At 39.5% G+C, this 16,257-nt stretch overlaps 1 protein-coding gene and 1 long non-coding RNA gene across 3 annotated transcripts in view; one reads left to right on the top strand and one right to left on the bottom strand.

The window, feature by feature from the left end:
- Positions 1-16,257, top strand: part of LOC138742345 (uncharacterized) — a 209,486-nt gene that overhangs the window by 4,410 nt on the left and 188,819 nt on the right. The window lies entirely within an intron of this gene.
- Positions 6,406-14,649, bottom strand: LOC138743003 (G-protein coupled receptor 35-like). Its single transcript, XM_069897854.1, has 2 exons — positions 13,940-14,649; positions 6,406-7,559 (listed from the first exon to the last, which is right to left on the bottom strand). Exon 2 carries the CDS (start codon positions 7,537-7,539, stop codon positions 6,583-6,585), a length of 957 nt encoding a protein of 318 aa, XP_069753955.1. The 5' UTR covers positions 7,540-7,559; positions 13,940-14,649; the 3' UTR covers positions 6,406-6,582.

Here is a 16,257-nt window from a genome sequence, read left to right as displayed (position 1 = left end):
TCCCTAATATCTGTATTCTTCAAAGATGGTAAAGCCAATTCAAACAAAAAAGTATCAATTTTAACATTTTATTCCTTTCTTTTTCAATCTTTTTATTATTATTATAATTTATAAACACATACAGTTCAAAGAGATATAAAAAATACATAGTAAGTAATGAATTAATACAGAGATATTAAACAATAATATTACAGAATAAAAATATATCATAAAAAAATTTTAGATCAGTTTAGGGTGTGAACTATCTGTAAAAAAAAAGATATAATTAATAACAATATATGAAAAAAGAGAAAAAAAAAACCCAAAAAGAGCACCCAGAGGAAACCCATGCAGACATGGGGTGAATGTACAAACTCCATATAGACAGCGCCAGATCCAAACTGGCACTGTAACACTGCTGCACTAGCCGCAATGCTAACCATGCTGTCCCTTTGCCGCCCTTGATTCCTGTGGATTCTGTGCAACCTGCTGAGTTCCTCCAGCATGTTTGTTTATTGCACTTGAATTATCAAACCATGCTGTGATTCAAATACCCAGGAATACCTGTAGTTAGGTAGGAAAGCAAATATGTTGTCAAAATGAGTCAATTGCATTTACCACCAACAAGCATGCCAACTATGGCATTATATTTTGCAGACTTTGGTCCAATGCAAAATAATAATATTCTTCATTGTGAAAGATGGCGAGGTAGGGATGGTGCTAGGAGATAAAATGACTGCTCTTGACTGAACCATGCTGTGAGAATCAGTACATGCTCTTTGGCATTTCAGAAACATTTAACAATGATGAAAAGAAATCATTAAGCAATGATGCTTTTGAAAACGTAATAGGGCAATACACCTGTGTAATGGAAATTTGCCCTTTACAGAGTTCACAAATCACTACCAAAAATCTAAGATAAAGAATAAACAGTTTTTCTGATGAAATTTACATTATGAAAGTAAATAATTAAACACAGAATGTGTTTTCCTTCAATTCGTATCATTGTGACACATAGAAAGACGATACAGATTATGGAAAATCTCATAATGGTCCCGTTACCTGGGGATCAGCTAAGCAATATTTAAAAATCAAATAATTTAAAACAGTAACAAAAGCTTTAAAATATAAAATACCTGCATTCCTCTCCACCCTGCCTATCCATTCTAGTTCATGGCTTTGATGTTCCTGCAATAGGTTTAACCTGGAGTCTAATATTTGAATGCAGCTGGGAAATCAGCTGTGGATCACAGCCAGCAAATTTGGGCAGTTCTAGACTTCTTTCGCTTTATTGGGGATCGTGCAAATTGTAATTGGTCATGATGGAAATGGAGCAGCAAACAATACCAAATATAAAGGGGCTGGAATAGCACTTCTGATATTGCGCACACTTGTAGTCACCACTCTGTTGGAAGGATATGGCAGCAATAGAAAGAATGCTCAAGCGATTCAACAGGATGTTGCCTGAAATAGAAGGTTGCAGTCATGTAATTCATATTTTTATTGTACCAGTAAACCGGGCAATGAAATACAATCAGCATTGACCATGTTTCAAAAAAAGTGCTATATATATTACAATAAAATGTGCAATTAAAACCAACAACATCAATATTCTACAATGAACTGTTAAAAAGTACTGATTTTACAGTATGAGTGCAGTACCACTCAGTGCCATGATTCAGGGTTCAACATAGTCACAGCTTAGTAAAAAAAAACCCTTCTTGAGTCAACTGGTGCACAATTGAAGGCTCCCGTAGCGTCCACCTGATGGGAGAAGAGTCCATGATTTGGATGTGTTGCATTTTTGATGTTTCTTGCCCTGCCCAGATATCATTCCCTATAGATGTAGGCAAATGAATTCCAATAATCCGTTGGGCAGTTTACACTGCCTCTGGAGTGCCTTGCTATCTTGTGCAATATAATTCCCATACCACACCAAGATACTTTATGGCGTCCACCTAATGGGAGAAGAGTCGATGATTTGGATGTGTTGCATCTTTGATGTTTCTCGCCCTGCCCAGATACCATTCCCTATAGATGTAGGCAATTGAATTCCAATAATCCATTGGGCAGTTTACACTGTTGCTGGAGTGCCTTGCGATCTTGTGCAATATAATTTCCATACCACACCAAGATACTTTATGTTAGCTCACTCTTAACTGTGCATCTATAGAAATCCAACAGTGTTCTGGGACAGAAGTGGATCTTCCTCATTTCCTCAAAAAAATAAAGATACTGTTATGTGTTTTTAATCAGAATTGAAAAATTTAAGGACCAAGTGAAATCTTCAGAGATATGGACACCAAGGAATTTAAAGCTCGGTGAATCCTCTGCCACCACTCCATTAATGTAAATCAGGATGTAAGTTTGGCTCTATCAGAAGCTAGGTTCATTCTCAGAGGCTGAAAGGTGAAATTAGAGAAGTTTATAAAATTATAAGGATAATATAAATAATCAGAATTGTGTTTTTCCAGGAGAGAGGAGTCTAGAAGTAAAAGGCATAGGTTTAACATGAGGTGGGAGAAATTTAAACACAATCTGAGGGTTTCACACAAAAGGTGGTAAAAATCTGGAACAAGTTGGTGGAAGAAGTATTTTGGAGAGGTAAAATTACATTTAAAATGTTTTATTACAACAATTGGAAAGGGAAAGGCATAGAAGGATATAAGTCTAACAGACAAATGGGATTAAATTAGGAGGGCATTACAGTTGGTATGGGAGAAGTGTGCAATCACCCTATTTCTGTGCCCTGTGCATTTATGATTCTATGAGTTATACAGGACTTTCACGAGACCATGTGTGGATCACAAGGTGCAGTTTTGATCTATCACCTAAGGAACAATATATTTACATTAAAGCCAGTGTAGTGACATTAGCGTTTTTAGCAGGTTGCTTCCTTAGATGAAGATGTTGTCCTACAAGGAAATATTGAGTAATATTAACCTATATTCACTGGAGTTTGGAATAATGAAGAGCAATTTCAATCGACCATGAATCTGAGATAGTAGTGAGAACTGATACTGAGATGTCCCTTACAAATCTTGACTTACCTGCCTTATGATGTCCTTGTCCTTGCACACAAGCATTAGTTCCTGAAGTGATAGGCAGTACAGTTGATCAACACTCCAGGGTGATCGGATGGAGACATGAATGCCAGACATGTGGAGCAGAGGCACCCTACTGCTAAAAGAAGTTAGTGAGGGCTGTGAACCCATCTTCCCCCCCCCATTGTAAATTGACCATATCATGAATTGGGGATTGAAGGAATGTCCCTTTTATTGGAAAGAGGTTTAGAAAGAAGATAATTTGTTAATTACAAAAAAGCAGACAACAGATGAACGTGTTCCAGTGCCTCAGATTTCAGATCACCTTATGGTTTCCTCCTAGTCATTTTGATTCCAGTGCATCCTATGCCTTCTTGTTACGAGTGTCAAAGTGCACATCCCTTTCTACAGTAATTCTAGAAAGGATATAACAAGTTAACTTGAGCGTGTCTGAAGAATTTCTTCCAATCTGCCCTTACAGTGTTCTGGAAGGTTGTTGTGAATCACTATTGTAGAAATAATGATTATTGCATTAAATAAACAGAAAGAGTCACCAGAAGATTCAGAACATGAGCTAAGACTTTATTGAAAATTAGCAACAACTATGGGAAGGAGAGACAGGAACTTTGCATAAAAAAACTCTATATCTTCCTTAATTTCTGACCATGGCAATAATTGCTCCTTAGACTGAGAAATCTTCAAGTACAATTCAAATGCAAAAAAATGGATAGGTGCTCAGTCAGTGTCCCTCAGTTTAATATATGACATCTGTAAAAGAGGGAGTCAGCACAGAATTAAAAATGCCTGAGTGGATTTTAGGAAGGGCCAAAATGTATGAAAAAAGTTTTGGCTTGGAGACAGGGAATGGAAAATTGGCAGAAATGTTTCTGCCAATTTTCTAACTATATTATGCACTGCAAATTCTTTGAAAAGGAAATATATTCTTCTCCTTCCTCCTCATATATTTTAAGAAACCAACCCTTTTTAACTTATCAGCTAAGAACCATTTATAATCAGTATGTAGTTTTTGGTAGAGACTACAGTGATCTTGCAGGCAAATATAATATTTGTGATATTAAAAAAGTCTCCCATTGTGTAATATTGTAATATTCATAGTGACACATTCCAGCTACTTTTTCAATCTTTTCCCAGGAAGGTTTCAAAAGTAAACTCTGAAAAATGTCCACCTTGTCAAACAGGACCACCATGACACATATTTCAGCCAAAAAAAATTATCTAGCCGGAATTGACAAGAAATAGAACATAGAACAGTACAGTACAGGCTCTCAATGTTGTGCCCACCCATATATTCCTGAAAAAAAGTACTGAACCCTTCTTGCCCTGTAGCTCTCTATTTTTCTTCCATTTATGTGTCTCTCTAAGAGTTTCTTAACCAAAAAGGCATTCCAGGCACCCACAATTCTGTAAAAAAAACTTACCCCTGATGTCTCTCCTAAACTTTCCTCCCTTCACTTTGTACACACGTCCTCTGGTATTTGCTATTCCTGCGCTGGGAAAAAAAAGTGCTGGCTATCCACCCTATCCATCCCTCCCAAAATCTTGTAGATGTCTATTAAGTCTCCTCTCATCCTTGTATGCTCCAAAGAGAAAAGTTCCAGTTCTACTAATCTTGCCTCATATTTTCCAATCCAGGCAACATCATCCTGGTAAATCTTCTTTGTACTCTCTCCAGAGCTTCCACATCCTTCCTATAATAAGCTGAACAGAAATAAGCATAATTCTTCAAGTGTAGAGTTGCAACATGACCTCTTGACTCTTGAACTCGATCCCCCAATCAATGAAGCCCAACATCCCATAGGCCTTCTTAACTATCCCATCAACCTGTATGGTGATCTTGAGAGATGTGTGGATTTGGACCCCAAGGGCCACAATTTGTCACTGAAATTGCAGAGCAGTGGTTGCAACAAAATTCAGTCACTTCTTTTTACAAATTTGTTCAGGTGAAAATCAATGCTTTCCAGGCTCAAATTTGTTAACTAATTTTGGCCTCTTTTGCAATTGGATGTTGATGGGTTGAGTCATTAAGGATTTCTATGCAAATACCATAAGGGGTGATATTACTCCCTTCACAGTTCTCCTTTCGGACAATGTAGGGGAATTAGAATCATGACAGTTTTCTGGTCTCTGGATCTTCCCAGTGCAACATATGGGCTGGTGTCTATTCTGGAAAATATCAAAACTAAGCTGAGGATAGACAATAGTAATTCTTCTCTTCCTTCACAACCCAAATCGCACAGTCCTGCTGCTCCACAGCCCATCCACCACTCTAATCTCCCCTCCTCCACAACCCATCCACCACTCCAATCCTCCCTCCTCCAGAACACAAACCACCACTCCAATCCCCCCTCTACAACCCATCCACCACTCCAATCCTCCCTCCTCCAGAACACAAATCACCACTCCAATCCCCCCTCCTCCAGAACACAAACCACCACTCCAATTCCCCCTCCACGACCCATCCACCACTCCAATCTTCCATCCTCCACAACCCAAACCACTATTCCAATCCCCCTCCTCTACAACCCATCCACCACTCCGATCTTCCCTCCTCCACAACCCAAACTACTATTCCAATCCCCCTCCTCTACAACCCATCTATCACTCCAATCTCCCTTCCTCCACAACCCAAATCACCACTACAGTCCTGCTGCTCCAAACCCATTCACAGTCCAATCGCCCTCCTCCATAACCCATCTACCACTACAGTCCTGCTGTTCCACAATCCATCCACCACTTCAATCCCCCCCTCCTCCACAACCCATCCACCACTCAATGCCCCTCCACCTACAACCCATCCACCCATCCAATCTCTCCTCCACTTGCCAAAATGCCACATCAATCCTGTACCCTACCACTCAGTCATTTATATTGATTGTCCTCTGCCTTCAACCCAACCCAAAGGCTCAATGGAGCCCTTGTGCCCAGGGCCAAGTGGCAGGTGAAAGTGAAGTTTTCAGAGTTGTGCTGAGAATGTCAACAATTTTGTATCCATCTATTGCACCAGAGGAAGCATTCAAATATTCCAATTCATAGATCACTTCTAAAGGAAGGGGAAGTGTATTTTTCCAAACACCATTATTTTCTTACTTATCCTGTTTTCATACCAAATGGCTTGAATAAGATCATCTTATGCATTCATTATTATTTACAGTGCATGGTTTTGGCATCCATCGTTCTAAAAAGAAGCAAATTCCATCAGTTTATATTCTTTGTATGCTCAACTCTCAATACAAAATCAGCATTTTCCTTCAACTCACTGCAGGGTCTCAAAGCAAGTCGACATAGATATATTTTATCATCATGTGAAATTTGCTTTACCACCTGTTATTAAAGTACATTAGAGTATGAAGCTTTATTTGAATTTTGGAGCAAGTAACCATTTATTATTTAAAAATTAACATTTGAATGACATTTTATTAAGCAAAGGGAATATGACTTTAGAATGAGAATACGTAGATAATTTAAAGAAATTATGATTGAATTGAATGCTGGAACTTGCCTCAGGGATTGAAAGGCCTACCCTAGTCATATTGACCATTCATTTTTTGTATTTCTCTGGAGCTCTTGCAGTCTGCATCTTGGTCAAAACAAAATGCTGTAAGTTCTTGCTGCAAACCTTCTTTTGCTTAAAATGATCACAAACCTCTAAAGAAGCAAAATAATAGACAATTGCATCCAGACAACAGTTCCCATTAGCCAAACAAATAAACACATAAACAAAATTTTGAACAATATTCTGTCTTTCACATTCTTGTTCTGTACTCTCGAACATAAACTGAACAAATAATCCCACATGAAAAGGCAAATAGCAAATAAAAAAAATGAGTAAATTTGTGGCAATAATTATTATGGTTCGGCCGAACCCTGCATTTCCATAAGATTCCACCTTTCTTTTGCAAAGTGTCATAATAATCTGAAATGAGCTGAAGCTCAAAATGAAAGCAGGAATTATAAATCCAATGACCTCAATGGCACCAACAAGCCAGAGGTTGGGAGGGATCTTTGAATACACTTTAATAAAACAATTTTTCTCTTTTGCAGTTCTAGTAGACATGCTTACTTGCATAGAAATTCGTATCGTGCACACAAAAATCCAAGTTGCACCACATAAAATCGCAGCTTTCATTGGCGACCTCATGCGAACTGCTTTTAGTGGGTGCTTTATGGCAATGTATCGATCCACACTTATGCAGGTAATGAGGTAGATACTCACATATATGTTCAAAAAATAAAGACATTCAAGAAATGCACAGAAGCCTGCTCCAAAATTCCATGGATACCTGTAGCTGTATATTTTGAAAGGTAAAGTCAGGAGTACTATCGTATCCGCCACAGCCAGGTTAGTCATGTAAATCGTGGTCTCTGTCCACTTCTTGAGTTTCCAGCAGAATACAGACAGGGCTATTGCATTGAATACTAATCCCAGAAGAAACGTTGGGATGTACATGTAAAACTGAAACAACTGCACTTGCTCATTCACTGAAAAATTGCACATGATTTTTCTGAACTGTTAAGCTGTAAGAGAGGAAAACAATATGAATACAAGGAAGACTATGTGGTGAATTTGACATGAAGTTTTTTTTAAATTATTTACCGGACAGTAGAAGTAATTTCCAGCCATTTAAACCCTTGCCATCCAATTACATCCAATTGACCTACAACACCTGATTCGTTTTGGGAGGAAATCGGAGCACTCAGGGATAACCCGAGTAGACACAGGGAGAACGTACAAATTCCTTACAGACAAAGCGGGATTCAAACCCAGGTCATTGGTGCTGTAATAGACTCCTTCAAACTGCTACGCCAATGGTTCTCAACCTTTTTCTTTCCACTTACATCACACCTTAAGCAATCCCTATGCCATCAGTGCTCTGTGACAACACTGCTCTAGACCCAATTATTACTGAAATATTTTGCTTGAGAAAAATTGTCATAGGCTCATTTCCTTTGGAGTTATGAAACCGTGCACATAACGAGTCAAATAGGTATGATTAAAACAGTGATTTTCAAACTTTTTCGTTCCACCCACATTCCTCCTTAAGTAATCCCTCACTAATCACAGAGCACCTATGGCATAGGGAATACTTAAAGTGGGATGTGAGTGGAAAAAAAAAGGTTGAGAACCACTGCGCTACACTAACCATGCCACCCCCGAAGAGTTCTTATAGCCTCACACTTGAGTCTCTTTAGTCAAGGATTTCTTTATCAATCTTTCACTAGTAACAGATTATCCACACAACAGATGCTCACAAATTTGAAAAAAAAAATCTTGGACAAGGATGCTAGGGTCAGAGAGATATAGTTTGTAGGCATAGTTAAATGGAGAAAACTTTAGGAACCAATAATTATTAAACACCAAAGATTGCAGATGATGGAATATCAACACATGCCTTTTGACCCTTTGATGTTTTCCAGCAGCTTATATTTTGTTCATTATAAAACACCAAGCTCCAATCTATTTCCATGTTAGCCTTAGGCTATAATTAAATTGTAACAAGAGGAATTTGATTTTAACTCTATATGATAAACTGCAAATGTGGTATGGCCTTGAAGGTTCGAGGAATACCGATGTATAGCACCATGTTAAACCACATGTAAAAGGACGTCCAGCCCAAGCTGCAAAGGTGAGACAAAGGTTCAAGGCCTAAGGAATCAAGCAGTAATTACCCCTACCAAGACCTAGTGACCAAGAAGCAATGACAAGATAAAGATGGAGAACAAGAAATGTTAGTAGAAATGTACCACAGGTAAAATCAATATGCATCAGTACCACTTATTATTTCCAACACAGAGGGAAGCTCTTTCATCAGGCAACAATTCCCCACAGAGAAATTCCATCAGCGTTCTCTCAAATTTCTCTGTAGCCCTGCAATGTATTCTCTCTCAACTGTCCATCAACTCCTATTTGATTCTTTTATGACTTACCTATACTAAGACTCATTAACAGGAATAGTACAAGAAGTAAGGATCTTGAGTAAAAGACCAGGTAGGTGGCCATGATCTTCATGAATCTCAGAGCAGATTCAACAGGTCAGATGGAAACTTCTGCTCCTATTTCTTATCTCGTGAGCTTGCTGCACCATCTACAAACCCATTTCACTCATATTGAGATAAACTGGCCTGTATATACATATATTTGCCAGACTACTCTGCATCAATAATATACCCTATTCTCCTTGCTCCATTGGTTTAAAAGCAAAGACTGCAAGAGATTCAGATGGTGTTTTTTAACATGAAAATGTTCAAGATTGTATTCCTGTAAAAATACATTTTTTTACTTTAAAATCCCACATGTTATTTAGATGCAGGAAGGAAGGATGTGATAGAGTCATCGTCATGCAGCATAAAAACAGGCTCTTTGGCCCAACCTGCCCATTTTGACCAAAATGTTCCACAAACACTATTCCCTTCTGTCATGGAAGGATCACTGGGGTGGGTGGAATCAGAAATAGGAAGGGAGTAGTTACTCTGTTGGGCATATTCTATAGACCCCTAATATCTCTTGGGCCACTGAGGAGCATGTAAGCAGACAGATTTTGGAAAGGAGAAAAAACAAAGGGATTGTTGTTATGGGGGACTTTAATTTCTCTAATATTGATTGGCGCCTCCTGCTTGATTCGTTAAGTTCCTCCAGCAGATTGTGTTTAGTTGCTGGTTGATGTGTTTTTCCAGGCAAGTAACTGATTGCATCTGGTAACTAACCTGATTCTGCTCAACTATGTTGATTGCTAGATTGCTAATTGCTAAAGTTTTCAACCTTAGATACAATCTTCTTACTATCCTCATCCTGCCTCAATCTGAGATTCTTACCTGCTTTGATTCAAGATTCAATATTCTTTTATTGTCATGTAATAAAACAAAATGTGATATTAAATGAAATGTCCTTTAGTCTACTGAGAGGCAAAAATACACCATCAGCACAAATTGCCAACTGCCCCTTACAGTCAGAGAAAGAGAAGCGAAGAGAGATCCCCCAGAGTCATTGGCTGTCTATACATTCATCTCCAGCACTCACGGAGCCTCGGCGGCCACACAGCCTCCAGTCTAAATCAGGCAGCCTCTGGGGAAAGAGGAACAGTGAATGTTTCAGATTCCAGGCCCTTCATTGTGATAACTCATTGTGAAGTGATAACTCTTTCTCTTTCCACAAATGCAAAATCCGCTGAATTTTTTATTTTCTTTCTTTTCTGCTTTTGTTTTAAATATCATATACATCTACTATCCTCCTCACAGTTCATCACACCTCCAGTTTCAAGTTATCTGTAAATTTAAAGGATGTCTATTGCACACCAAATCATTGAAATGTCTTACAAAAACCAATAGAGACATAAGATCGTACGGCACAGAAGCAGGTCCTTTGGCCCATTCACTCCATGTCAACTATCAAGCACCCATCTTTACACTAATCCTTTCCCAATCCAGTTTAGTCTCCAAATTCCCATCAGTTCCCTCAATATAGTGGTAATTTATTACTCCCACTGCATTCTTTCTATCTCATTTTAAGATAGATAGAAAAAAAAGTACAACTGCCAAAGACCCGTGGAACCTGTGAGCTGCTGGGGACTGCTGTCAGGAAACATGCACCAGGCTGCGGACTGCTGGAGACTGGCTTGAAATGGCTGGGGCGATACCAGGTATTGGAATCCGGAGGTGCCGAGAGCGCTGAAGGGTTCCTGACCGCCTCGGAGGTTTGGATCTGGAGGTCGTGTTGCCAATGGTTTGGTCTAGACTCTGGGTGGTTGGGGAAGTGCTGGAGGTGAACGTACGGACACTCGGTGACTGTGGGGGGGACTCTCTTTTGCTTCACTCTCTCTGACTGTAAGTCTGATGGTAAGAAATGTAGGAGGCACTTCGGCAATTCCTGCTATTGGCGAATCTGCCTGCCTTGCAGCAGTCAAAACAAAATTTCATGCAATATGACACTGTCTTATTCCTATGATAATAAATTGAATCTTGAATCATACAATTAACTTGTGGAAATAGTAAGGCAGTTTTGTGACCTTCATATGTGAACTTACCTGACCATTACATTCTGCCTCCTGTGTGGAACCAAATAAAGTTTCAAATAATTTTTTTTTAGGTCAAAATATAGATCATGTGAATCTGGAACAACAAGCAATCTGCTAGAGGAACTCAGCACAGATTACTGATTTACCTTGCTCCAAGGCTGGGGTTACATGTAGTGGGTGTTTCAGGGAATATTAACCATAAATTTGTCTCTATTGATGCATAGATACTCAAACAATATTGCCTATTGAGGTTCAGGAAGTAGTACCCCCAATATAGAGACTTCTAGTTCCCCCTGCCATCATCTGGAGCAGTAGTTCTGAACCACTTTTACTTACCATGGACCACTTAACCCAAGGACCACCAGTTTCCTGCATCTATGGCTTCAAAACAATTTTTAACCCATTTGCTCTCTGTGTGTCGAGTAGTCATTCTCTCACTTAGTCTGTACTTCTGGAGAGTGCCTACTAATATACTCATATTTTGAAACAACCATTTGTACTTCTGCACAGAAAATAATGCTCTTTAACATCTGCCATTTCCACCCCCCCCCCCCCACCCCCATTTTGTACTTTGACATCACCAGACAAGGTAGAATTAAGGCAACTAGTCGAGGTATAGAAACACTGCAAGAGGCTGATCATCTCTTTGCATAGTGGTGGCAGGTTGGGAATGGGATGAGGTTAGGATGATTCTTCATGACTTGAGAACATTTTTCACCTGTGTATCAGCTAAAAGCATCAAGTTCCAAGTTGGTTTCAGTGAGGTATTTTTGCTGCAGGTTGATTGACACCAGAATTGGAGCTGCTCTGTACTCTTCAGGTAGCTATTAGCTGCTCACCCATATTGTAGTCTGAACACCGTGCTTGAACTGAACCTCTGAGGCACCCTTAGGCCCTAAACAACAGGTGCTTTTCAACTCAATGTTTTGGCTGCCTCATATTCATTAATTAATATCATTATTACCAGTGTAGGCATGAAGCGTTAGCGTGGCAATTCGCGCAACGCTATTACAGCAGCAACGATCGGGACGGGGGTTTGAATCCTGTGCCGTCTGTAAGGAGTTTGCACCTTCTCACCTTGTCTGCGTAAGTTTCCTCACATTGTTCGAAAAGTACCAGGGGTTGCAGGTTAATTGGATGTAGTCCAAAATGATCTGTTAGAATGCTGAATACCTAAAAAAAATGCTTGACGAGGTGAAAGGTTCACTTAAAGGCACATGCCATATACTGAATGCAAGAAAGACATAGAGATAGTTATGGAAATAGTCATTCCATAACATTTGGTAAAAGCAAACCTTTTAGAAAATTGTTAGAGAAGACTAAAAAATTGGATAAAATGAGAAAATAGGTGCTGAACGTAAAGATTTAAAATCAATGCTGGTATTTTCAAATTCTTAAAGAGAAAATAAGATTTTAGTTATGCATTTAAAATAGGATGGGTTTCTGCAGATGCTTAAGTGGTTCACTGGCAGGTATGGAAATACAAAGGTCTCAATCCTTGAACCTACAATATGCTGAAGATTTGTGAGTAGTTTACTAAAAAGCAAATTAACTTGTTGCGCATGGATAGTAGCAGAAAACTTCTCATCTTATTATATGACACACTGAGAAAGGTTTTGGGATTATTTAAGCATAAGAAAAATATGAATATAATTTATTCATATTTGTTTATTTTATCATAAAAGAGCCTATACTGTATATTGTAAATTCTAGAAATTTTCAGTACAATATGTACAACAAAATAATGAATAGATTCCTTACAAATCAATTTAGTATTTTATCACTAATAGTTCAATAAAGCCCTTCCAAATTTATTGGCGTAATTGAAATAATACATTAGAGACTACACTTTGATAATATTTCATTAACTCTAAAGTGCTTTAGAAAATCCTGAGATAATTTAGACATACAGCACAGTAACAGGTCCTTCTGCCCCATGAACTCATGCCCCCCAAATACACCAGTTAGCCTACAATCCCCATGGATTTTTGAAGAATACAACTATTTCTTTCTCAATAAAACAATCAATATTGAGCTTTGTTAAGTGATGGGAAATTTCATAACAATTACTTTTCATTTAGTATTACTAATCAAATTAAAAGAAATAATTGAGAACTCAGTTTGACTATGAACTGGGCGATAGGCTGCTCATTCTACATATTGTTTACATTAATCATGCCAAGACCAAGAGGAACCCTGTGATTGGGACAAGTTAGAGATCTCTATGTTAGACTTGTCCAAGATTTTAAGGGAAGGGATGGGAGATTTAAAAGGGACTTGAGAAAGAACATTTTGGTTGAAATCTGGAATATATTACTTGTGGGATTGGTGGAAGCAAGTACTCTGACAACATTGAACTTGAAACTTCATGGCATGAAAGACTATAGGCCTGGTGCTGAGAAATAGAATTAGAAGGGATAAGTATTTGACACTTGGCATGGCCAAACAGCCTGTTTACATGCTGTGTAAATGTATGACTATAATTTCAAAGACAATTACTTGACACACCATTACCTGACTCACCATCAGCTGATCACCACATCTGATAAGAGGAAGCAAGGATTAAGCAATCAAATAAAGGTAGATTTATTAACAATATAGATTCATTCTATAAATTAATACTTAAAGCATATCAGTGACTATTTTATCTTGTTTAAAGTAAACTTTAATTTATTTCTCTATTGTTTTGGACTGACACACATTAAATGCTTAATCATTACCAATTGCCTAAATTTGTCAATGTAATTTGAGTGTCTTGTCAGATAAGATTTTATTTTATTTACTTGATGGTTAATTACACATTTGTAGTTCAGATATTCAGTCAAGTATCTCAGAAGAAACATATCATAACAAACAAGAATAATGGGTAATGTTTTTAATACTTACCACAATATAATCAGTGCAGCAGATAAGATTTATGCTCATACTCCATCACGTTGAAGTGCTAGGAATAATGAGACCACACCCGAAGCCAGAGATGAGTAGAAGCGTTTATTGACGTGTTGTTAGGCTTAATATAGATGCAGAACATTGGCCTGGCGTCATGACATCTGAAGTGCAAGTGACCTCATGACGTGGCTACATTGAGTAAGCCAGAGCTTCTTAGTAGATCTGGGGGTTCTCCTGAATCATTATGCCTCATGGCTGCAATGCCTGTAGATAGGAGGCTGTTGTGTCTAGTTGTCACAAGATGGGAGCTGTTAATGCTGTGCAGTGAACTGAGATTCACTGGTGGTGTGTTATACTGATGGCTGACTCTGCCCCCATCTACTATATATATAACCTTGGTTTCCCACCTAAACCCTGAGTCCTTCTGAAGACCACTGAAAGATCTTACCCTCAGTTATAAGCTAATAAAAGGATATGTTCTCCTTCCAGTCCTGAGAACTTTTATTCACACTACATTCTGGCTCTGTCCATTTCCTTCAAGTGTACCTCTACATCAGAAGGTGACTGACTTCTTTAAATGGAAGCTCAGGACTACCTGTTCTCATACATTTTAGAGCTGTGCCTGAGAAGTAAAAGCTAAATTTCTCATGATAAACATTGCAAAATGATTTGGGTTTTAAAAAGTAATAACCATATCTGTTTTCCCACATCCTGAAATAAGATTTTATAGTAATGCTCAAACTTGTAAAAAGAACTTCATGAGCCAGTTATCTTCATAACATCTGTGACAAAGATCTTGGAGGAGAATGATAGCAGAACTAAATAAATTTGATCCTCAAACCCCATCAGATTGTAACCAGCAATATGAATATACTGGACATATCAAGTCCTTTGGCAATATTTTCAGAAAGCAGTGAGACACGGAAAAGGTACTTAAATGTCCAGTAGAGAAAGAGAATTACTTACGAGGCAGTATACAGTATACAAGTTAGTAGGAATTGAGTCTGTAGCTGTTACCGGGTAATAAATGCTCCTTTTTGTCAGTGTTATGTTTTTGATGAAGAAATGCACCATGCTAGAACGGAAGGGAGCAAGAACAAATAAGTTTGATGTTGAAAGAGGACCTGATGGGGGGGGGGGGGGGGGGGGGGGGCGAGCAAGCGAGAATGAAGTGGCCAGCTGTTTGAATGTAGCTCAGCTTCTCCTGACTCCACAGTCACTACAGTATTTTTAACAATTTTTCTGTTAGTGACAGGTTCCCTGAAGTTGATATATACAGACCCGTACATCTGGGCATGTTATATACTAGCTTACCCAAAAATCATCTGGGCAGCTGTTTGCATGCTCCAACTCGGGACATTTCAACTGTGACTTTGGTTATGTATTTATAACCCTCAGGAACAGTCTCTAGGCCAGGGGTGTCAAACTCAAATTCACGGAGGGCCAAAATTAAAAACTTGGACTAAGTCGAGGGCCGAACTAAATATTTATTGAAAATTTTCAACAACATCTGCATGTTTTCTCTTCTTTCAACATATGTAATGTTAAACTTTAGGATATAACTTTAGGAGGATAATGTTACAGGTCAGGAGTAGGTAGCTCAAGTTCACCCTTTGCTTGACCTGAGGGAAACATATTTGGTCCCTGTGGCGATGTAGTCAGCATTCACAGGCTGTGTCCATTTTGGCCTGCATCAGGACTCAGCATTTCCTGCTCACTCCTCAGGCTCTAGGCCTCTATTCACGCTCGACCCACCATCCCTCTACTCACCCCTCACTCCACTCGCTCTGCCTCTACCCACCCCATCCTATACACGCCCCTCTGCCTCTACCCACCCCATCCTATACACGCCCCTCTACTGCCTCTCCCCTCAACCTGTTCCTCCCTCTACCCGTCTCTCACCCTCTAATCACCCCTCCCCTACTCGCCCTGCCCCTCCCCTTTTACCTCTTCCCTATCCACCCCTTCTTCTACTCATCCCTCCCTCTAACTGCCCCTCGCACCACCATAACTTCCCCTGCCCATTACTCCTCACCTACACCCTCAGCCCACCCCTGCTTACCCACCCACTCAGGCCCAGCGCGCTGCCGATCAGCCTTTGCGGACAGCCACCATCTCTCTCTTCACGTGCAGGGCCGAACCAGCCGTCCCTGGGGTCCGCGCGGGTGCAAGCGCTGAAGGCCGTGGCGACCGGGAGAAGGGCACTCGTGCTGTGGAAGGGCCGTCCGGTGCCAGTCGCGCGGGGCTCACGCTGGCCGGGGGCCGTGCGCAGCCTGCCATGCCCGTCGTGCCGACAGGAAATCACAGGCGCTCGC

This window comes from Narcine bancroftii, chromosome 9 (assembly GCF_036971445.1).
Source record: "Narcine bancroftii isolate sNarBan1 chromosome 9, sNarBan1.hap1, whole genome shotgun sequence".
In the NCBI taxonomy this organism is placed as follows: domain Eukaryota; kingdom Metazoa; phylum Chordata; class Chondrichthyes; order Torpediniformes; family Narcinidae; genus Narcine; species Narcine bancroftii.
This window is presented reverse-complemented; position numbering and strand designations above follow the sequence as displayed.